The sequence below is a fragment of the Bidens hawaiensis genome, unplaced genomic scaffold (genome assembly GCF_021521415.1).
Source record: "Bidens hawaiensis isolate Kalapana, Puna unplaced genomic scaffold, B.hawaiensis_p1.1 tig00017233_1, whole genome shotgun sequence".
NCBI classification, from domain to species: domain Eukaryota; kingdom Viridiplantae; phylum Streptophyta; class Magnoliopsida; order Asterales; family Asteraceae; genus Bidens; species Bidens hawaiensis.
The window spans coordinates 50,504-75,864 of record NW_027505006.1 but is presented as its reverse complement, the minus strand read 5'-3'; the positions used below and the strand labels follow the sequence as shown (position 1 = coordinate 75,864).

At 30.9% G+C, this 25,361-nt stretch overlaps 1 protein-coding gene and 1 pseudogene across 2 annotated transcripts; both read left to right on the top strand.

The window, feature by feature from the left end:
• The first annotated feature begins 2,219 nt into the window (after positions 1–2,219).
• LOC143609841 (uncharacterized protein At2g24330-like) lies at positions 2,220–6,691 on the top strand. Its single transcript, XM_077084479.1, has 6 exons — positions 2,220–2,420; positions 2,510–2,789; positions 3,625–3,769; positions 3,878–3,987; positions 5,387–5,804; positions 6,327–6,691. Exons 2-6 carry the CDS (start codon positions 2,529–2,531, stop codon positions 6,551–6,553), a joined length of 1,161 nt encoding a protein of 386 aa, XP_076940594.1. The 5' UTR covers positions 2,220–2,420; positions 2,510–2,528; the 3' UTR covers positions 6,554–6,691.
• Positions 6,692–8,806: 2,115 nt separating this feature from the next.
• Positions 8,807–10,822, top strand: LOC143609839 (cold-responsive protein kinase 1-like; annotated as a pseudogene). The gene is made up of 7 exons (XR_013149487.1): positions 8,807–9,091; positions 9,210–9,245; positions 9,341–9,456; positions 9,560–9,769; positions 9,881–10,118; positions 10,216–10,366; positions 10,436–10,822. The product of XR_013149487.1 is annotated as a cold-responsive protein kinase 1-like (transcript).
• Positions 10,823–25,361: the final 14,539 nt, after the last annotated feature.

Here is a 25,361-nt window from a genome sequence, read left to right as displayed (position 1 = left end):
TAGGAGACGGTTGTGTGTTGGATGGTTGAAAGCCGGATGATTCTTGCGGCTCCGAATAAAACATCGGTTGGTGCGGTGAGAAACCCATAAACGTGTTCAATGAATCGTCGTCAAGATAATCTGAATCAAGGTTTGGGAACCAATTTCCAGCCATTTTTTTAAAAAAAGTTGAGAAGATGAATTGATTTTGGGTGAAGGTTTGAAGTTTTTGTATAAAAATGGGTGAAATGAAGTATAGTTTATATACAAAAAATATTTTTTTTTAAATTATTAATGAGCCAACGACTCTTTTTTTGGGTCCTCCTCTCTCTCTTCTCCCGCTACCATAATATGATCTTTATTAATATTATTAAAGATCATATTATTATTTTCTTCATATTATTACCATTAATTATTAGCAATAATATCATTATAGTTATATTATGAATTCGTTTAGAAATCAAACCGACATCGAGTATGATATCATTATTTACTATCAATATTATTTATTATTATTATTTTTTTTATCAACAACATATTAATTAGTACTAAGATCTTTATTCTTTAACTATTTTTATTAGTATTATTAATAATAATTACGGTTATTAATTTTACGTCATATCTTACATATCTATCTATCTATCTATATATATATATGAAACATTTCTTTTTAAAATTATCATTATCATTATTATGATCATGATCATCATAAATAATATTGTTACAAGCTTCATTATAAATTCATTTTCATGAAAACCTAGAACTCTTTATTTAAAACTGTCTTGCTTATATTTAATATTGGTTAGTTATTTAAAAGTCAATAAGATACTATTATTTTATTTTAATTGTCATTTAAGTACGAGTCCCTAACCATTAACAAATTAACCGATAATCCGATTTACAACCGAACCTTCTCGTCCAATGTTTTCCAATATAGTTTCGTTATGGTTTCAAGTTCATTAATATATATTACGTTATTTATTTTAGCTAAGGTGTTTATCGTTTCAAGTCGGATCTGTTCGTCTACCGTTCGAGCTTCATTTATTTATCTGTTTAGTTCTCGGTTCATCAATCGAGGTGAGTACTTTCATACCCCTTTTTCCATCTTTCGTTTTGTGGTGACATTTCATACTTATCAAACTAAATGCTTTAATTACTTGCATCTTAAACCCACAAACGTGATTGTATACCTTACTTGAATAATTGCTCGATTTGGTGTTGTATGCTTATTTGACTATGTGTTTACAGCTTTTTGATGGTGAACCTATAAATCCTATACCATTTGGCAATGGCAATGTGTCGTTAACGTATGCTATTAACGATAACTATAAATCCTAGACTACTCGGCATCCCCTTGTGGCTAGGTGGTGCTAATGTAAGCTTATTAGCAACTGTCATAAAATCCTAGACTAATTGCCAATAGCTAGGTGTCGCTAACTTGTTTAGCGATAACTATTTATTCCAGTTTATAGCTCTTATTTATTGTTTTGTATACAAGTTTTGTGGATTTTCATACTATACACTTATATGCTCAAACTTATGAATTGCTCACCAACCTTTGTGTTGACAAACTTTATTTTATGAAATGTTACAGGTTTGACTTTTGTTGACTCGAGTGCTTGACGGAAAACGTTACCAAGACCTTTAGGATATTAACAAAACGAACAATATAATTATTACTTGTATTAAGTTTGTTTGTGTAGACGAGAAGTGTTGTTTATCGATTTGTTGAAATAAAATGAGTTAAATGAATATTGTCACTTTAAATAGTGTCTTGTGTATTTGTCCAATCACGTTGCACCCTGGCATATTCCGCCTTTGGTCGGGGTGTGACATCTTCTTTTCGATTGTTTTATTAAGTTATGTTGGTTTATTATTTGTTTACGAACACAAAATAATATGTTGTTTTAATTTAGCATTGTGGGTTTTTTAAATTTTGTTGTGTTTTAGTTTTGTTTTCTAAGATATACTCGAAACCCGATTAACCCAACCAGTAAAAACCCGAACCCGAATTACCCAAACCTGAAAACCCGTGAGATATTCGGGTTGGGTTTGTGATCAAGATTTAAAGATTTGAAATCCGGAGAACCCGACCCAAAAAACCCGAAAAACGAACCCGAAAAACACCCTACCGATTATGAACTTTACGGTTTCATTGTATTCAAACTAGTTCAGTTTCGATTCGATTTTCAGTTCGGTAACCCTAGTCTACCAAATACCAAAGCGTCGTTATTATCAAATTTCCACGACGTGGTGCGGACGTCTACTCTAGTCTAACGCCTTCAACTAAACCCTAGACGAAGAAGAACCTGTTGATTTCCTTAATTAGCAACTCTTCACGATCTTCAATTGAGTCAATCATTTCGATTTACAATCATCTCATTCGATCCAACTAGAATTCATCAATTACTTCATTTCGAAGCAATCAAAATCCTACACAGGTACGCGATCCAACACGTTTAGCTTATTGATATCTGAGCTGCTGTTTAGTTATCTGATCTGGATCTGTGCTTCTGATTTGTATTATCAGTTGATAAACCCTAGCTCTAATGGCGGACAAGAAAGAGGTGAAGGAAGTGGTTGAAGAGAAGAAGAATGATAAGAATAATAATAATGATAAGAAGAAGAAGAAGAAAGGTGTTTTGTCTCGGATTTGGAATGCGGTGTTTGGATTACGTGGTGATGATTTTGAGAAGAGGCTGCAGTACATATCGAAAGAAGAAGCTACTCTTCATAACAGGATCAAAAGGCGATCTATGAGATGGAGAAGAACCGCCAGGAATCTGGTTATCTTTTCTGTTATTCTTGAGGTAGATTCTGTTAATAAGCTTTGTTACTAGCTTGTAATGTTGTTAGATGCCCTGCTAAATTTCCATGATCTATACACTGTAAGATGTCATTCGCATAGCTCAAAATCCTTTTGTGTTTGTTTGCTTAGTTGCGCGATGAATACAAAACCAATTTTTAAGTAAAGAACTGTGTTATTGAAAACATAGCGGGAGAGAAATGGATGTGGTTATGCGGTTACATAATTGCTTTATGTATTATAGTTTTTGTTTAAAAAGGCATGCTTGAGGAAAACACGGGCAAAAAGGCGCACCTCTTGTAATTTGTGGTCAAAATTAGGGCCGCGGTAGGTCTTAAGGGATGGAGAAATTATGAAAGGTTTACTTTTAGAGTGTAAAGATCAGATACGAATCGTTCTTATTGTGTTAAACGAAGGGAGGAAAAGACGCGGTAGCAAAATCGTAATTACTCTGAATAGAGTTTTTACGCTACAACACAAATACAACTAGCGTAATTTATTACGCTACAATTTTACAACTAGCAAAATGATCCCGACACTACTTTTTAAATAGGTTTATATGTAAAACAAATGAGAGGTATGCAGCTTCTAGTTGTATATAAAGCGTATTTAGCTGTACATGGACCCTTTTTAAACGAAGATTACAATTAATACAATAGGTACAAGTGTTTATGCGGTTATTGTAGTTCTCTATTGAAATGGTACTCAACATGTATATATGCAATATCATTTATTTGAATGATTGCCATAGTATTTAGAATTTACTCAAATTTTGTGAATTTATGCAAGAGAGTTATCAGTTATCGATTGGTCATTATCTTGATTTTGTTCTGGTACAGTTGGTTGCAATCGGTTATGCTATAATGACCACAAGAACAATACACATGGATTGGAGAATAAGATCATTGCACGTGCTACCTATGTTTTTTTTGCCTGCGTTATCGTTTTGTTTGCATTATGGACTTTCTAAATTCACTAAATATTGTAAGTCCACATATTTATAATCCTTCTTAACCACTTTTGAGGTTTGTTTAGTTTGATCACTCTTGCGTATGTTCATGTGATAATGACTTTTAATGTGATCTCATGTAGGTGATCGAAGGGATCACAAAGCATTAGAGAAGCTTCAAGAAGAAAGACAAGCAAAAATTGATGAACTTAAGGAGAGAAATAATTATTACATCACTCAGCAACTCATTCAGGTACAATTTGAAGAATAATTCTAATAAACTTACAATTAATCTAAAATAATAACCTTTTTGGCATGATCTGTTGTAGAAACGTTTGTGGAGGCACCTTTTATATCATCCCTTTTGCTAGGCTTGTAAAAGAACCGGACGAACATGAACAGGGCATGTTTGTGTTTGTTCGTATAACTTTAACTGAACAGAAGATCTCACACAAACAATTAAATGAATGGGGTATCATGGTCGTGTTTGTTAAGAAAATACGTGTGTTTGTGTTTGTTTATGTCTGTTTTCTAATAGTATAAACAGACAGTTTGCTAAACGAACCTTTCACGAACGTAAAGGAACATACTTACGCCTGCTTAAAAAAATAAATGTGAACATCAATGTACAGGCTTAAAAGTTTAACAAAACTAGACTGAATCATTGATATTTTAAAATTTTAATTTCATAGAACTAGACTAAATTGTTATGGGCCTAAAAAATATAAATGGATATGTAAATGAACACAAACGAACGAACTTTAAACAAATATAAATTTAAAAAAATGTAAAGTAACAAACATAAACAGAAGTAAACTAACAGACATAAATGAACATAAACGAATGAACATAAGTGAGCGTAAATGAACGAACGAACGACATAAATTTAAAAACTTAAAACAAACGAACTAACACACATAAATGAACATAAACGAATGAACATAAGTGAGCGTAAATGAACGACCGAACAACATAAATTTAAAAACTTAAAACAAACGAACTAACACACACAAATGAACATAAACGAATAAACATAAGCGAGTTTAAATGAATGAACGAACGAATGAGCTTTCTAACGAACGATTCGCAACGGTTCACTGAAAATTGAGTATTCGAGTTTTTAAAACCGTTAAGTTTCAGTTTCTTATTTGGGCTCGTTTCAGTTTTTTCGGTTTGACCATAGTAATTATGAAATTTTTGGGCCGACAATAAAATTAATTGTCCCAAAATAATAAATTTGGTCCTATAACCTTTTGTTAATGAATTATGAACTGATAACAATACATTTGGGATAAAATGTTTCTCATAAACTACTTAATACTCAACATAAAAAATAAAAACCTTGAATTCAGTTTGGTGTTTTGTTTTAATTGCATGCAAAACCGAACCGAAAATTCGATTTTTACAAAAATATAAATCCAAACCGTCGGGTTTTGTTTGGGTTCATTTATTTTTGTTTGGTTTCTTTGATTTAATGCCAATCCCTAGTTTATGTAGCATAATCCTAATATATTCAAAAGAATATTAAAAAGTAACCTTTTTGGCATGATCTGTTCTAGAAACAGCTGTGATAGCATTATTTTATTGTGTCGCGCCTTTTTTGTCCTTTTAAGTCCATTCGATAATATGTTTATTTCCATCCCGTATTGCAGAAATATGACCCGGATCCAGCAGCAAAAGCGGCTGCTGCATCGGTTCTTGCATCAAAACTTGGTGCAGATTCGGGCCTGAAAGTGTTTCTTGAACACGAATTACAACCGAACACATATGACACGGGAAAAAGCAGTGATTTTGAGCTTCAACAATCTACTGGTCTCAGAAAACGAAATCAATCAAACCCTAAATCTCCTGGAAGCAATTCTGGTCAACAATCTGATAAACAAACGTCTCAATTAGGAGAAAATGAGGTTGAGAGTTTAACATATGATAATCTTGTTGTTGAGCATCATGATCCTGCAGATGCAGGTTCTCAAGATGGCAGTTGGCTTGCTAAAATTGCTGCATTGCTTGTGGGAGAGGATTCTACTGAATCTTATGCACTTGTATGTGGAAATTGCCATATGCATAATGGTGAGTAGACTTTAATTATAAGGGTATTTAGGTCAATTTTACACCATTTAATCCATTAAATCTAGGGACCATTGGTGTTATGTGTGTTCATAACTTTGGGCCAATGGTGTACTTTCTCATACTTGGTGACCAGAATTTAATTTTAAAACACGACATGGACTTTAATTATAACGGTACTTTGGTCATTTTACACCATTTAGCAGAAAAAGTTAACTGTCCATTCACTCTCGGAATCAGTGGTGGTATTTTCTCATACTTGATGACCAAAAGTGAAATTTGAACATACCAATATACCATAACGACTTTAATTATAAGGGTACTTATGGTTATTCAATTTACACCATTTAGAAGAAAAGGTTTACTGTTCATTCACTATAGGGAGTTAGGGACTATTGGTGTTACTTCTGTTGATAACTTGCAACTAGTGGTGTACTTTTTCATACTTGAGTACCAAAAGTGAAATTTGAACATATTGCAGGAACCGTTTGTGTGTCTCTTAAACTTGTATATACTTTTGTTCAGGTCTAGCAAGAAAAGAGGATTTCCCGTTTATTACTTACTACTGTCCGCATTGTCGTGCGTTAAACAAACCAAAGAATTCGGTTTCTTCGGATACAATAGCAAGTGAGGACGTGAAGTTGACTGCAGATAGTAACGAGTCAACGGGTGAGAAAGTATCTGCTGTTAGCAGTGGCGTGGTAGCTACGGTGGAGGAGAAGGAAGCAATTGAGGAAACGGTTGTTGCATAGGTATGTGTTGATAAGTGTGGTTGTGATGGCTTTCGGTACTTTGGTTTGTTGTGTAACAAAAAGAATTTTGATGTTGTATCATTATAGTGGGACCCATTGTGTTAATACATATATAATTACTTGAAATCTGAATGAAGATTTTGTGATTTCAGTAGATCTTTAGAGCATTCTCATCCCATCCCCTATATTTATGTGTGGGATTTTCAAATTATAGGATGAGGTTGTGAGTGAATGTGAGTGTAAATTACAGGATGGAGATAGAAATGTAGTGATTTTTTGTAAATTTGAGAAAACATTGTTTGCCCTTATTTATTTTTTAATATTTGTTAGATTGGTTGTGAGTAGATGAGAGAGAAAACTGTAATGATAAAGGTATAAGAAAATCTTATTTAATTGAACAGGAGAGAGAATTGTAGTATTTTTTTAGTGTAATTATAGATATAGGGATAAAGAATTGGATGAGAATGCTTTAAATAGAAGCCAAGTGTTCAATATCTTTCACTAAAGTCGTCCACATAGTGAAACTGCTAGGTGTTAAACTCACAAGGCTGGAAATATTCATGATTTATGCCTTTATGGTACAAAAGATCGTTATGATAGATAATTTTATACTAAAAAAAGAAAAAAATGAGATTAACAAAAGTAAGCAGATCCAATCCATACACTTCCTCACAGCTGAATCAGATATTTTTTAGTGCTTGTGTCCGTAGAGGCCTTTGTTCCACGTGTACAAGAGAAACTAGAGGTAGTACGTGGAAAAAGATGGTGAGAAGATGTAGAGATGTTCAAAACGGTTTGGGACTAGGAACCGGAATCGGTTAGGAACCGGTTCCTATATTCAAAACCACCTTTTAAACCGGTTCCAGGCTCGAACTGGTTAGGGAACCGAACCGGTTCTCCCACCCTCGGACCCCTAACCTATCTAACCGGTTCCTAACCCGGTTCCTGTACCGTAACCGGTCAAAAAACGGCTATTTTTGACCCCAACGGTCAAAAAACGGCCAAAAAAAACGGTTAGGAACCGTCCGGTTCCTACCCGCCCCCACTCAGAAATACAAGAACCGGTCACGGATCATCGGGTTGAATCAGATAGGGTCCGGTTCCTACAAAAAACGGGTAGGAACCGGTTCAGGTCCGGTTCGAGTCCACCGGTTCGGTTCCAGGAACCGGTTTTGTTGATCATCTCTAAGAAGATGGTCTGAACCATCAGGTTTGGGCGGGTGCACGGGGGGGGGGGGACCACCCTCTGAATGAAGAGAGGACGGTCAAACATGTCCCATTTCCTTCTGTTGTGAATAAAAGGCTAAAAATTTTACAAAGTATGAGAGCTAATAATGGAGATTCAATCAAACCAAAACTAATATTCACGGTTGACGTACAATATAATAGCCAATAACATCAAAAGATATTATCTACTAACAGAAATGATTAATCAAGGAAGACTATGACAACACACGAGATATCAAAAGGCTTGAAGTGTAGCAATATCAAGATATGTAAATGATGGACAATAATACAAGTATGATTAGTTAGGTTTATGTTTACTGTTATATAAAATAATATAAAAACACACACGCGAGATGGTAGCCATGATGATGCACATCTTACCAACATTTTCTATAACAGTTAATGGTAGCTAAGAGTTTAATTTTTAAATAAATAATTAAAGTCAATTATGCTATTTTAAATATTTAATTATAGGAATTTTCTAATTTATATTTTTAGAAAGTTGTACAAATGGTTCCTATGGTCTAACCATATTGCAAGTTTGGTCCACAGATAGTAAAAAATTGCAAATTTAGTTCAAACGTTTACGAAATGGTTGCAGGTTTAGTCCACATCATTACCCCGGTTAGTTAATAAGGCTAAGTGAGTGTCATTTTATATTTATCTTTTATTTATTGTGGATAGCACTAAAAACTAATTGGGATTAATGACATGACTAAACGATAAAACCTGCAACTCTCACACAAATGTTTGGACTTAACATGCAATTTTCAAAATATGTGGACCAAACTTACAATATGCTCAAACCACATTAAGGACAATTTGTGCAATTTTCCTAAAATTATGATTTTTAAGTTTAGTTGCTATTATGGGCAGGCAGCTTCCTCTAGTTTATTGCCAATTATATATAGTTTAAATTGTCAGTTGGGTTTATTTTAATTATAAAAATTTTCTAATTTATTATTTTTTTTGTCTCAATTTAAAGTTGACTTATTGTTTCCTAGGTTTGTTCTACCAACGATCCTTTCCTGTTATTCTTTTTATTCATTTACACTTGTATCCGCACCCTGTTCCAAAATTACAATGGTGAGATATTTGGTTCTATGTGTTTTATTTTGATTCATAATCTCAAAATGTATGCATACAAGTATACAATATATTTAGTCTTCAATTCCTCACACTCATGTAGATATCATTGATTTTTTGTAGCTTGATGTAGTAGAATGATATAATCTACTAGTCAACATAGAGAAAGTCTTGTTATGAGTAAGTTCAGTTGCTGTTTTTGGAAGCTAGCTTCCCCAACTGAGGGTGTTAATAAAGGTACATGGTTAAATATTTAGCTTGATTTTTATAACTTATCATTTCTAATTAGCGTGACAAGAAAAGTTTCATGATGATTGATGACCGTTTTCTTGGAAAATTTCAGCAAACAATCGGGGAAACAACCTTGATGTTAGTATAGGTAAGACCAATGATCACCAGCTTTCTTTGTAACTGTATGCAATAATTTCATACTCTACGCATATGCACGTATTAATGAGATATTATTTATTTCAGAACTTTTGGATGTTGAGAATATGAGATTTTATACATACAAAGATTTGCAAGTTGCCACTGGAAATTTTAGACCAGAAAACAAGATAGGACAAGGAGGTTTTGGTTCTGTTTACAAGGTAACGTTTAAACATTTAAAACTATTTGTCTTCACAAGTGTGTTTAAATATTACCAAAATAGATATTGATATCTTAAACGAACACTTATTAATCTTTGTTTAGGGAATACTAAAAGATGGTTCGGTAGTTGCTATAAAGGTTCTCTCTGATGATTCAAGGCAAGGCTTGCGAGAATCTTGAACGAAATAACAGTTATTTCAAATATACAACATGAAAACCTAGTGAAGTTGCATGGTTTTTGCATTGAAGGAGATCATAGAATCTTGGTCTATGGTTACCTTAAAAATGGTAGTCTAGATCAAACCCTTCTTGGTAATTAGAACTTGCAAACTTATAGTCACACCGATCGATATCCTGCTAACCAATAGGACCATGTACTTAAAACATAAGTTATGAACTTTTTTTTGGTTTCATTATGTATAGGAAATGGTGGCTGTAGCATTAGGTTCACATGGGAAATTAGAAGGAAAATATGCATGGGTGTTGCAATGGGGCTTGCTTATCTTCATGAGGAAATGCAACCTCATATTATTCATAGGGATATCAAGGCAAGCAATATTTTGCTTGATGAGGATTTTACACCAAAAATTTCGGATTTTGGTCTTGCAAAGCTTTTCCCGGCTCATTTGACTCATGTTAGCACACGTATTGCAGGAACCCGGTAAGCTCGTCGCCTTTCATTATCATTTCTTAGTAGACATGATTCATGGTAATACGGTAGCTCTCATTATTTTAATTTTTGTAATGGCTTATTACAGAGGCTACTTGGCCCCAGAGTATGCAATATGAGGCCACTTGACTAGGAAAGCCGATATCTATAGTTTTGGTATTTTGCTTTTGGAGATCGTTTCTAGAAGGCCCAACCAAGACAGATGGTTACCCGATGAAGAACAATATCTTCTACAACAGGTATGCATTTCTTACATGCCATACAAATGTGGAAGACATGACATGACTAATATACTCGAACTATTTTAGGCACGCCAACTACATTGGGAAGGGGATCTAGAAAGGTTGGTCGATACGTCAGCGAAAGATGTTAATATCTATGAAGCTTGTCGATTCTTAAAAATCGGTCTTCTTTGCACCCAAAGTTTGCCCAAAAAACGACCGGTCATGTCAGATGTCCTAAAAATGTTAAATGATAACGTTGACGTAGAATTTGATGAAAATGATTCAGTTGATTCGGGATTATCATCTAGTGGTTCAAGAAAACAAGACGATTCTTCGAGTGGAAACACAACGTCGTGTGCCACTATGACATTCACAACAATCAGTCATCGATGATGATTCGGGAAATAGCTTGATCGACTCAAAAGTATCCCATTTTTTTGTAGATATTACATATATAATGAAAGGTAAGCATCATTGGTGGGTATGTATTGCTAAGAACTGACGAGACCAAGCACAAGTAATTACCACTAATGAAAGTTACTACTGATGATGAAGATCATTCTGATATGTTGTTACTGCTCACGATGATAGCGTGAAAGACGTTGTTAAAGAGTTGCGTACTAACAAGGCTTAATTATTACTAAGAAAATAAGTTGCTATTGATGGAGAGACTTGGTGCTCACAAGTGAAGATTAAAGTTAAGGACTTAAGGCTGACACGTACAAATTGCTACTAATGGCAACATAATTGTTGCTTACAATGTTCATCAAGAATTCTTTTTGTGAATCAGTGTATGCAACATGTGAGTAACGTGGGAGCAGATTCTTTACCATGTTCTTAGCTATTGTTTTATAGCTTTTATATTATAAAATTGATTGCTTCATTTTATTTGTAATCGGTAATTTATATTTCTAAGTATTGATTATTGAAAACCCTATTCTCACAGTTAATTATATTAATTGTTCTTTTGGTTCATGTGTGATCTTCAACGAAACGATAAACCGTAATCTGGTCATGAGCTATATCGTTGCTACTTGCTAAGTAACAATCAATTAGAGTAATTAGTGCACACGCATTTGAGTAAATTGATTGATAACAAATTAAGAACAAAATAATTGTAGCTATTGAGTCATTTCTTTTTAGTGTAAGTCCAAAGCAATTATGAATCAAGAATGTCTCTTGTCCACAACCGTGTTAGAATCACCCTCTATGGACTAACCGTCCCGTTCTCGACGAGTTTTTCCCAATCCTCGCATTCAGGATGTGGGATTTGCCTAATGTGTCCCTCTCAACATCCCCGGGACTTATAATCCGCAATGAAGTTTGCCCACCATCCCGCACGACACATAAAGTGTCTCTGATACCATTTGTAACGTCTAGCCCATCGTACCACCAATAAGTTTATGTTTGCCAACAAGGAGCTCATGAAATTGTTCTTAGTTTCCTAGATGAAGACTTTCCAGGAGGTCACTCATCCTAGTAATTTTCCCACCTGAATACGTTTAACCGTGGGGTTTTCCCAACACGCTTAACTATGGGGCTTGACATTCTTTATGATCCCAAAATTTCTCCTTTCCATGACCAATGTGGGAGCTGTCTTGAGTGTTACACAATGACAGTCCATGCATATAGTGGAGGCGGTTATGTTCTAAAAGTCTAATCAAAATTGACTGATGGCAATCATAAGAAGGAACATGGGAAGCCTATTGGCATGCTCACCATGGCCTACCAAATGAGATCTTAATTTCAAGGTTGATTTCACTGTGCCACTACCAAAGTGCTTTGGGATAACTTATGGGACCATTTAGAATGTGTTAGTGCATACATATCCCATTATAACATGTGTATTTTGAAAATGCCAAGTATTTAAACATATAGGTTAAATGCTATTCCAATATACTAATATGCTTATATAATGTAATTTCCGCGGATGAACTATACACATGATACCACAACTTAAAGATCAAAAGGCCAACAAGAGCTCCATAGTCCATTCTAGGGAGAAAGTATATATTTGTAAACTCTCAATGCAACAAGCAAAATGGCCAATAATGGCTGTATGGCCGGTCCATTGTTTCCACCATTCTAAAGAAAAAAAACATACAACATGCAAAAAGTTAAAGCTCTATAGCTGCTTATATAGTCATATTGTGGAATGACCAGATCTCCCCATGAGAAATATCAAAGTCTTGACAAAATGTTCAATAGTAGCAAATTAGCAACAATTATATATATGGAGCCAAAAGAAAATGACATTCTTTCATCAACACGAGCACACATAAAAAAAAAAGAAAAAAAAAAGATTTCCTTATTTGCTCAAAAAGTTATAAAACCAAAATAGGTTTTAAAAAAAGGGTGTTGCAGGAATGGACATATGATGAAGACAAAGGTTAACCATGTGTGTATGGGAAGGCACTTGCCATGCATTAGGGTGAGCTGAAAACCGGAAAAACCGAACTGAAACAAAATTAACCGAAAAACCAAACCTAAGCGTTAAGAAAAGTTAATTTTTTTGCTTTTTCAAACCGAATTTTTGGTTTCGGTTTGGTTTTCCAATCTTTTAACAATCGAAAAAACGAAACCGATTGATGGTAATGAAGATTATGAATATGGTGAAGACTGGGACTAAACTTTGAAAATGAGCAAAATGATGAATAAAGTTTGGGATTAAACTGTTAGTGTTTTTTGATTAAGAACGTTGTTAAATTTTAAACTCTAATACTCTATCAATTTTGTATTCGTATGGTTTTACGCAACACATGTATTTTTGTTTTTTAAATTCAATATATATATGGTACTCTAATACGCTATTACAAGCTTAAAATCATCATTTTCATTTTTAAAATTTAAAATTTTTTGCAATGTCAGCACATAATTGAAAAAAAAACTCGACTATAACCGAACCGAAACCGAAAATAACCGAACAACCGAAAAACAAAACTGGACGGTTTGTATATTCAAAAAACCAATGACTTTTTCGCCTAATAACCAAACTGAAACGTGCTCAGCCCTATTTGCCATATTTAGCATTGTTTACTCTCTTCTTTGACCAAGATTAAGACACGTCCAGTATTGATGAAATCTTGATGATCAATCTACAAACGTGTTACAAAATCAAACTCTTGTCACATTGCAACGCATTAATATTGTTGGATTAAAACTTAATGGTTGATGTTTCAGAATTACCTTGTTGAGAAGGAAAGATCTATATCAACTATGTAGATATTCGGTTGTTATCAATTAGGTTTGTACCGGTACGGACATTAAACGCAAAACATGAATTAATAAACACCCAAAATAATAGTGACTCTTATGGCATAAAAAACATATTTAAAAAACGTTTATTTTGTCAGTAAAACATGGTCGCTGCAGCGGCGAGTCGACACGAATTTCGTGAGTATCGGATATAGGGTACAAAACTAAACCCAAAAAATAGTTCCGTCAAGATAACATATTTAAATCAAAAACCCGGGCGTTACGGCAAAGAGTCGACGCAAATTTCATTGGTATCCATTAGGTTCATTACGAGTATGAGAACCAAACCTAAAATTTTTTTTGTCAGATTATCATATATATTTAAACCAAAAGAAATAAAATGCACATGAAGAAAAAACTAATAAAAAACCTACCATAACACACATTGAGAGATAACTAACAAAAAAAAAATCAAGTTGTTACTATTGAGACTTGAACTCGAACAAACATAATCAAGAGAGTTGAAAAAGTTAACCAAAGCCATCGGACAAAATAGGTAGATTGAGAAACGATTAAAAGTAATTATATAAAAGGCTAAATTATTTTCTTAAAAACCTTTTGTGATATCAAGCTTAGCTTTTTATCTATATATATAATTTTATGTTGATTATTTTATTGATTTAGCTATTGGTTAGTATGAAAGAATGGATGATTTTGAGAAAAAAAATTGATAAAATAGAAACATATGATTTGGCGGGCGCACTTAGCAAGTCGATCTTATTCTCAAACTGATCGACTTGTACCCATGTGCTTTTTCTGACGAGCTTTTTGCACCTTTTCGCCTGTTGACCGTGCATTTACTGTTCAAGAAAGTGTTGAAATGACGTAACTACCCCTCTCTTACCTTGTCTACAAAAAAAAGAGTGAGTTAAAACAGATTCAAACCCGAGTATGTGGGAGTCCCAATAACGACACGGTGTGCACCAACCAACTAGGCTGGTAACTTACATGTTAATATCTTGAAAACAAATTACCTTAGCATAATGAGCAGTTATTCCCAATTCATATAAACTCTAGATTCCTAGGATCTCTGAATTAAATGAAATTAAGCTTCTGTCAATGTTAATTGACAGAGGGCTTTCATCTTCGTCGTAATTAGAGAATTGATGTGTTTTGGATTCATATTAGGGGTATATTTTTGATGGATTTATGTCAGTTTATTTGTTTTGAGGAAAACGAACCATTGAGCACACGACTTATTATTATTATTACTATTATTAGAGAATTACCAAATTGCTCTTGTCGTCAAATGGTCAATACATGGTCAACAGACAGAACGGCGCAAAAAAGCCCGCCAAAAAAACACATGGTACAACTTGATCACTTTGAAAATTAAACCTGTAACTGCCCATAAAACACAAAAATGCAAATCATATTTTTCTCAATAATGAGTAAATGGGTTGTCAAAGGGAATTAAAATCAATGTTTTCAGACCCGGACCGGACATCGACCCGGACACCTTACTGGGTCACAGGTCGGACCGGTCTTTGACCCGGATGATGTCATAAATACTATAATTATATTTATATATAATTAAAATAATTTATATAAACATTTTAATAAATAAGGGTATTTTTGAGAGATAATATCTCCAAAAATAAAAAGTAAAAATATCTATTTCGTTCAAAAAGGAAAACAAAAAGTCCATTCCTATTTTATCTCCTTCTCTTATCTTCTCTCTCTCTCCCTCATTTTACAGTAAACTCCTAGATCTAACCCTAACTCAAACTTCAAATCTTCCCCCAATTCTTTCGATGAAGAACGCATCATCACCGGTGATTGATTCCTTCAATAATCGTTGATGGGTGAATGTATTCAATTATTCACGATGATGAACTGAAGGATGTAAGTATTAACAACCAAATAGGTAAAACGATTACTTAGCAATTAGTAATAATATCAATTTGGAACGCAGGTGGTGGGGCGGCGATGGTGAGGTCGCAGGTGGTGGGGCGCCCACGCATACCGGCCGGCCCAATAGAAAACAGGTCTTACACCCCGACCCGGACCGGTATTAAGGCCGGGTCCCGGTCGAACCGGTCCGACCGGCCAGGCCGGGTTTCAAAACATTGATTAAAATAGTCAACTTGAAGTAGTCAATGTGTGTACCATATTAACTTGAAATACACAACTTGAGTTATTTCTTTATGTTTAGAGAATGTTCTAATTTATTTTCAAAACTTGTTTTTATATAATTTACGTCACATATAAATAATAGATAACTGTGAAGAATCATTTTTTTAGACAATGTTATTTAAACATGTCAACTTAGAATCCGAATTTTTTAAAGCTTAAGCATGAATCATTTCAAGTTTTATATATAAAACTCAACCTCAACTCACTTTGAGTTTTTTTGGATATAACAAAACTTACAGAGAGAGATATTTTTCAAATTTCAAACTCAAACTCGTCATTTTATTATATATTAGTTTTAATTATTTTATTTATATACACCCATAATTATTTATAATATAATATTTTATAGAGTAAAGTGCCATTTTCGTCCTTATGGTTTGGCAAATAATGCGAATTTAGTACAAAAAGTTTATTTTTTTGCATGGACCCTCCACGTTTCTCAGTTCTTGCCAGTTACATCCAAATCACTAACTCCGTTAAATTTTATCGTTAAGTTAGGGGTAGACGTGTCTTTTCACTCTTTCTTTATTATAATACATATTTTAGTGAACTGCGGTTTTCGTCCATCTGGTTTGTCCAAATATGCAGTTTAGTCCAGTAGTTTCAAATTTGCAATTTTCTTCCCTATAGTTTTATTTTACTTGCAGTTAAACATGTATTCCCTAATTTCGTTAAGTCTGATCGTTAAACTCATCAGTGTGCTCATTACGTGAGGGGAAATTTTGTTCTTTTTTTTTTCTTTTTCCCCAAATACACCCCAGCCCCTCACGTGAGGGAAGTTGCGAATTAGGACTGGGTTTTATTTGGGTAGAAAAATGACAAAAATGATCGTCGCATGAGGGACACGCAAATGAGTTTAATGACCACACTTAACGAAATTAGAGAATTCGGGTTGAATTGCAAGTGAAATAAAACCATAGGAAAGAAAATTGCAAATTTACTGGACTAAAACCACATATTTAAACAAACCAGAGTTACGAAAACCGCAGTTCACTAAAATAAGTATTATAATAAAGAGTGAAAAGACATGTCTACCCTTGACTTAACGATAAAATTTAACGGGGTTAGTAATTTAGATGTAATTGGCAGGAATGAGAAACGTGTAGGGTCTATATGCAAAAAATAAATTTTTTTGACTAAATTCACATTATTTGCCAAATCACAAGGACGAAAATGACACTTTAATGTATCTTATATACGAGAAAAGATCAAATAAGAAGTTTGATTTTCCTAAGAAGGCTAGGAAGGAGGGTATTTTTGTCTAATCTATACACACTATTAAAGCAAGATGCAATTTCCACTTGTCACCATTCTAGGGCCTCCACATCATCGCCACCTCATTGCCATGTCACACATTACCTTTCTTAATCATGCCAACTCATCCACTAACATATACTTAAACCATAACATTTCTTAGTTTTTTACCCTAATCAACTTTTTCTCTCTTTCACCTATTAATATATTCCAGCGAATATCATTCAAGATTTGTATCAATTTTCCGGTAAGTTTGTATTTTATAATAAACTTCCGATTTATCTATTTATTTCCGACAACCTTATTATTTTTTCCGGTTATTGTTTCTTCAAATCTTTTTATGTTTATTCTCATTGTTAACTGATTTTATTAAAATCAGTTTAGGTTGTAAATCATAAATGGTCATGAAGGTGATATGTTGACGTTTTAAGTTTTTCCGGTAAGATTTTCTGTTAAGTTTTTTCCAGCTATGTTTTATACCTATAACAATGGTTGCTTTACATTATTTCAGGTTATTTACCCGATTAATTTGCTGAAAATTTCATTTTAGTTTGTTAATCAAAATCTTATATTCCATTGTTATGTTTTTTCGGTAAGTATTTCCGGTAAATTTTTTCAGTAACATTTTTAGTATATGTGATTTTCCTATAACAATTGTTGCATAATATCAACATTAATATTTTAGTTTATAATTTCAGGTGAGTGTCACGGCTTATGCAATCTTTTTTCCAGTAACATCTTTAAATTTCGTTTTTCCGTTAACACCTTTAACATTTTCCGGTTATTAGTTATAATTAAAATAATCCATAATATCAATATTAATATTCGTTTTTGTTATTTCAGGTAATTGCCGACTCATAATTTAATTTCACGGAATGATTATGAGTTTATAATATGTATTTGTTTTAATTTTAATGTTAATGTATATTTTATTTTGTTAATATTCATCTTCTTGTGTTTATAAAAAATAAAATATGATTGTATATCGGAGATCCAAGATAAGTTTAATCTGTATTTTTTTTTCTGGCGTGTTTTAATCTATTCGATATGAATTATCCCATTAATACTATTTATTTAGTTTGAATTTCCTTATTATTTTAAATAACTTAATTAAAATGAATAGTGTAATTTAATTATCCCATTAACACATTTTATATACTTTGATTTTTCTTAATTTATAAACAAACCGATTTTAAAGTTAATTTGAATTATATGACATTAATTACTTTATAGTCAACGTGAATATCTTAATTTGGTATTCGAAAATTTAAAATTAAACGACATTGAAGAGTGTTAATTTGGTAATTGAAAATTTTTCTATTTTCAAATTAAACTTAATTTGAATGTTTTTTGACCTCATCTAAATAAGTTAATTTTGTATATTTTTGATACAAGTTAATTTGAAAATAATTATCCATATTTTACATAATAGGAAACTATATTATTTGTATTTATATTACAATTTTACAATATATTATAAATTACGGATTTATTTATCATTTCTATTTATGTTATAGTTTACATAAATAAGTTATTAATTTATACTACATAAATTTGAATTATTTATACTACATAAATCCATAATATCAATGTTAATTTTCGATTTTATTATTTCAGGTTATTGTCCAACTTATATAATATAATTTCACGATTGAGCAAGACTATATAAGATGTATTTTTATTATATATACATGTATAGATTTACATTTTTGAATATTCACGTATTTCAATTTCATAAATTTTAGTTAAAGGTAAATATTAATGTATACCTAATTTGTATTCCATTAATAAATGACACAATTAAGTATTCCATTAATTCGAATTATTTAGTTTGACTTTTATAATTTGTTTAAATAACCGAATTCACATTTTATATACAATGACTTTCCTCAATTAAGTATTTCCTAACGTCATTTCTTTCCTCATTTACTATTTGACCATATCAATGGTAATTATAAAATAACATTTACATATATATAATACTTTGTTGATGAAAGTCTGTAATATAATTATTGTATTCCTTTTTATATAAAAATTTAAATCTTAACGAATTATAAATTAATTTAAAATCATTTCACCCAAGTCAAAGTTAATATCAGTTTATCATAATTGTATATAGTTTTTGTATATCATAAAAAATTAATTTGAAATTAATTATACATAATTTACATAATAATAAGTTCTCAAAAACTAATGGTCCATAATCTATACGTAATAATAAGTTTACTAATTTACATAAATAAGTAATTCAAGGTCTCGAATTCGTATATGGTATTTCTATACATTTTAGGTATATGATTTAAATTTGAATTTCTAATTAATTCTCATAATAATTGTTTGACTAACATTCACACAAAATATTAACAGGTTTCCTATTTAACATGTTTCCTTTTATATATAAACTCTATGTATCAATTGTTTTACACGGAAGCATTTACACGGAATATTAACATTTACACCGACATTTTAACATGTTTCCTATTTACACGAAAACATTTACACGGACTATTAACATTTAAACCGGCATTTTTGTATATCCAACTGTTTTTCCAATATTATATTTATTATAACCGTATCTTAATAATTACAAAAATTTATAATTCAGATTATGTTAAATTTAGACATTATTAAAATTATAATTTACAACTATATTATTATTTTTATTTTTGTTATAAAATACCAACTTACCATTCATAGTATTACAAACCGAATGAACAACATTTTTTTATGTTTTTTATTCTTTCTATTTTTATAAACTCATTCTTTAATATGGTTTGACCGAAATAATAACTTAATTAATTCATTGTTACAATTTATATGGTTTGACTTTCTTTATTTTAAAAAAAAATTGAATGAATAAGTTATAAATTAAATAAATTTCCGACCGATTTAAGTATTTGACCATTCACATTAAATCGTTTTTGACCATTCATATTTAATTGTTTTAAATTTTAAATAACATTTACATAGTCAATATAACTTTCTAGAAAAATATCAACATGATTTAAGTACTTTTAAATTTAAGATTTGCACCCGCAAATTATGTTCATATAAAAATTAACATACATTTATTTTGACTATTGTAACGTTTTTAATTAAATATTCTCTTACAATCCATTATTATGTTATTAAGAGTTACTAATAATGTTGAAAATAGTAACCGTAAATTTTTTAATGGTCTTTAAGTGAAGCATAATTTATGCATTTTTATACATATATTTGTGTATTTATCAATGATAATATATTGGAATTTAATTATATTTTGACCGAAATCAAATAATTAATTTGTATTAATTGTGTTAAGTTTGGTTCAAGCAAAAGAAAAAACAGTGAAGGCATTTTGGATTTTAAAAAATGCATATATATTATGTTGACATTTTGAAGTAAAAATATGACATTTTAAAATTAAAAGTTACACATTTTCATTCAAACATGGTTTGTTAATTTTTTTTCAAGATGGAATGTTACTAACTATAAATTTTTCAAGATGGTAATATTTAATTCAGACATGGTTTGTAATAAATGAATTAAATTGATGTGCAAATAAACACGGGTACTATCCTAGAGTAATAAATATTACAGTTATTGATGTGTAATAAATGTCTTAGATAAAATTCATCTTTTGAATCAATATTGAGATAAAAGTTTTATTGAATCGACATTGTAGAATTGTTTTATTGATTTGAAGACTAATTTCCTTTGTTTGCTTATTATTGTACTAATGATATAAGTTAAAAAATATTTTAACTTTTCAATTATCTTTGTTAGTCTTTGTATATTTTTATATTTGATTCAAATAAGTTATGATGTCTTATAATTCATGTAAAAATATCATTTATTTATAAGTAAAACATTTGCATTTCATTAAATTTATATGATGTTACATATATATTATGTTTTTAAATATGTTCCACCGTGTGTAACACGGGTACTATCCTAAATCTATATTGGAATCCAATGATCTGTTTCTTTTAAGAGATTTGGATTAGTTAAAAACTTGCTAAGGTTATAAAAGGAAGGGCACATTTAGAATTGGAAAATGAAGTTAGTGATAAATGTTTTTCAAGATGGTAATATTTAATTCAAACATGGTTTGTAATAAATGAATTAAATTGATGTGCAAATAAACACGGGTACTATCTTAGAGTAATAAATATTACAGTTATTGATGTGTAATAAATGTCTTAGATAGAGTTTATCTTTTGAATTAACATTGAGATTAAAGTTTTGTTGAATCGACATTGTAGAATTGTTTTATTGATTTTGAGACTAATTTCCTTTGTTTGCTTATTATTGTACTAATGATATAAGTTATAAAATATTTTAACTTTTCATTTATCTTTGTTAGTCTTTGTATGTTTTTGTATTTGATTCAAATAAGTTATGATGTATTACAATTTATGTAAAAATATCATTTATTTAGAAGTACAACATTAGCATTTCATTAAATTTATATGATGTTACATATATATTATGTTTTTAAATATGTTCCACCGTGTGTAACACGGGTACTATCCTAAATCAATATTGGAATCCAATGATCTTTTTCTTTCAAGAGATTTGGATCAGTTAAAGCTTGCTAGGGTTATAAAAGAAATTGCACATTTGGATTTGGAAAATTAAGTTAGTGATAAATGTTTTTCAAGATGTTAATATTTAATTCAAACATGGTTTGTAATAAATGATTTAAATTGACCAATAATAAACACGGGTACTATCTTAGAGTAATAAATATTACAGTTATTGATATGTAATAAATGTCTTAAATAGAGTTCATCTTTTGAATCAACATTGAGATAAAAGTTTTGCTGAATCGACATTGTTGAATTGTTTTATTGAGTTGGAGACTAATTTCTTTGTTTGCTTATTATTGTACAGATGATATAAGTTATAAAATATTTTAACTTTTCATTTATCTTTGTTAGTCTTTGTATGTTTTTGTATTTGATTTAAATAAATTATGATGTCTTATAATTCATGTAAAATTATCATTTATTTATAAGTTCAACATTTGCATTTCATTAAATTTATATGATGTTACATATATATTATGTTTTTAAATATGTTCCACCGTGTGTAACACGGGTACTATCCTAAATCAATATTGGAATCCAGTGATCTTTTTCTTTTAAGAGATTTGGATCAGTTAAAACTTGCTAGGGATATAAAAGAAATTGCACATTTGGATTTGGAAAATGAAGTTAGTGATAATGTAAAATGGTTGTTAGAATGTGAGAACTATGAGTCAAATTTTGATGATATTCCAAACTCTTTTGAATCTAAAGATAAAATTTAAGGTAACACCAATAACTTATTTATGTAGTTGATTACTCTAAATTTTTTGCTTTCATTGTTTACTTTGTGCTTTCTATTTAAGTTATTAGTTTAGTTCATAACTAGAAACTTCAAAAAACATACAATAAACTTCTATAATCGTTTATTTAGTTTTTTGTCTCTCCTTTTTATGTTTATATTTAGTTTGTTTTAGTTTAAGCTTGTATTAACAATATGAGTGATCAATAGTTTGGTTACTAAGTTATGTTTATTATGTGTGTTTGTTTAATATGACAGTTAAAAAAATATTATGATTTTGATGACCATTTTGTTGCATTTTTTTTAAAAGCACATGACTTTCAAAGATTATGGTTATAAAGTTATGTTAAAATATTAATATTTTACAAATGTTTTATTGTGAAATTTTATGACTGTCTACATTTATATGGAAATTATTACATTCACACATTTTGTTTTTAGTTTTACATAATCTTCTAGATATTAATGTTAACATAAACTCATTATGAAATACATTAACATTTTAGTTTAATACTTAATTAATTAGGTTGCATGGTTTATTTTGTTTTTCAGGTTATATAGCAAAATGCTTTTGTTTTTGGACGGAAATTTTTTAAGTTCATACTGAGATAATACGATTTAAATATTTTCATAACTTTGCTACTATAGACAAGTTTGTGTAACTATTAACATTTTATTTGACAATGTTACTCTATAATATTTTGTTTAGGCCATCCTAATGTTAATATATGGTTGTCTATTTATAAAATTTTATGGTTGTCTATATTGATTTTGTTATTTATCTATTTTCAACCCGTGTGTAACACGGGTACTATCATAGTAACTTAATATTGAAAACTCACTTAATTTAATTTCAAAAACTCACTTAATTAAAACCCACTTAAATTTTCACTTATCTCCTACAACCACCACCGCCCACCGCCACCACCTTGCCGGAAAATTCTTCTAAAATTTCACCGGAAAATAAAACACTATGAAAAACACAATGAAAAAGACACAATGTAAAAAACACAATGGAAAAAACACTATGAAAATAAAAACACAATGACAAAAACACAATGAAAACACAATTAAATAACACAATGCAAAAAACACTATGAAAAAATAAAACACAATTGTATAACACAATTTTGTAAAACACAAGTATGGTAAAACACAATTTGTAAAATCCACGAATTTTTATGGTGAAATTGTTTTGAAAAAAAAAATGTCGTGTAAAAAAGTTATGGGCGTTTTAATATGATAGGGGAATTTGACATGTGCCTTGCATGTGGAGAGAGAAAGTCAACAAATGCGTTATCCCTATTATGCCTTTACCTTTGTTTTGCACTTGATGATCTCTCTAATCTAATCTCAACCATTCAATTTTAAAATGAATGGACAAGATTATTTCCTATTCTTCCTAGAAAAACTAATCTTCTTATTATAACTCAACCCAATAATACATGTTTTTTCTTATCATTATATATATAATTGGAGAAAGAATCAAATACGAAGTTTGATTTTCCTAAGAAGGCTAGGAAGGAGGGTATTTTTGTCTAATACCTTAATATTGAAAACCTACTTAATTTATTTCAAAAACTCACTTAATTAAAACCCACTTAAATTTTCACTTATCTCCTACAACCACCACCGTCCACCGCCACCCACCGCCACCACATTGCTGGAAAAGTCTTCGGAAATTTCACCGGAAAATAAAACGTTATGAAAAACACAATGAAAAAGACACAATGTAAAAAACACAATGGAAAAAACATTATGAAAATAAAAACACAATGACAAAAACACAATGAAAACACAATTAAATAACACAATGTAAAAAACACAGTGCAAAAAAACACTATGAAAAAATAAAACACACTTGTATAACACAATTTTGTAAAACACAATTATGGTAAAACACACTTTGTAAAAACTCACAAATTTTTTTTTTATTTTTATAAAGCAATATGGTACTCATATAAAAGATAAAAAAACACTCATTTTTATGGTGAAATTGTTTTGAAAAAAAATGTCGTATAAAAAAGTTATGGACGTTTAAAATGATGGGGGAAATTGACATGTGCCTTGCATGTGGAGAGAGAAAGTCAACAAATGTGTTATTCCTCTTATGCTCTTACCCTTGTTTTACACTTGATGATCTTTCTAAACTAATCTCAACCATTCAATTTTAAAATAAATGGAAAAGATTATTTCCTATCCTTCCTAGGAAAACTAATCTTCTTATTATAACTCAACCCTATATAATTGTCTATTTATATATGCATTATTAAATAACAGTTATTATATTATATTATATTTATATAAATACAATGTCTATTTAGGCTGACGAGTCTAATCAAACGAATCTGAACTTGAACTCGCGTATTAAATGAGCTCTAATTTATGCTGAAACTCATGTAAACTCGGCTCGATTCGAGTTTTTAACAAACACATGTCAAATAATAAACTAGATAGGGCTGTGCAACGGTTTGGAACCATGAGAACCGGAACCGAACCGGAACCGAAAATGAGTGAAAAATAGAACCGGAACCGGAACCTATTATAGTAAACCGGTTCGGTTCCAGAACCGCTAAATCCGGTTCTCGCTAATCGGTTCTGGCTAGAACCGGTTCGATCATTTATTTATCAAATGAGTTATGCAAATTGCAAAACAAGTTTATACAATTGTATGTCTTCTTTCACGGTAAAATTAATTTAGATTACAACATGGACATCCGTTATATATTTTTATTAAAATCTAAGTGTTGAAGTTAAATAAATCATTAGCAACGATAGATTAATGGAAGATCATATCATTTTATATTAAATTACCTTGATAGCTTAAATAAAAAAAATGATTGAATGGATGCCGGTTAATTAGTTACTCTATAAAAAATGGGGATTGGTAAATTTATTTAAAACGCTTTGAATATTTCGGTTCTTCGGTTCCAAGTCTAGAACCGCCGGTTTTACCCGGAATCGAACCGGGAGCCGTTTAATGCAAATTATGAGAACCGAGAACCGAACCAATACACACATTAGCGGTTCTGAGGCACCGGTTCGATTCCGG

Bases quoted from the DNA above. Each gene is read 5' to 3' on its own strand.
- LOC143609841 (XM_077084479.1), top strand. From the start codon at position 2,529: ATGGCGGACAAGAAAGAGGTGAAGGAAGTGGTTGAAGAGAAGAAGAAT. The intron at 3,770-3,877 runs GTAAGTCCACAT...GATCTCATGTAG, and splicing joins TTCTAAATTCACTAAATATT to GTGATCGAAGGGATCACAAA. The intron at 5,805-6,326 runs GTGAGTAGACTT...ACTTTTGTTCAG, and splicing joins AAATTGCCATATGCATAATG to GTCTAGCAAGAAAAGAGGAT.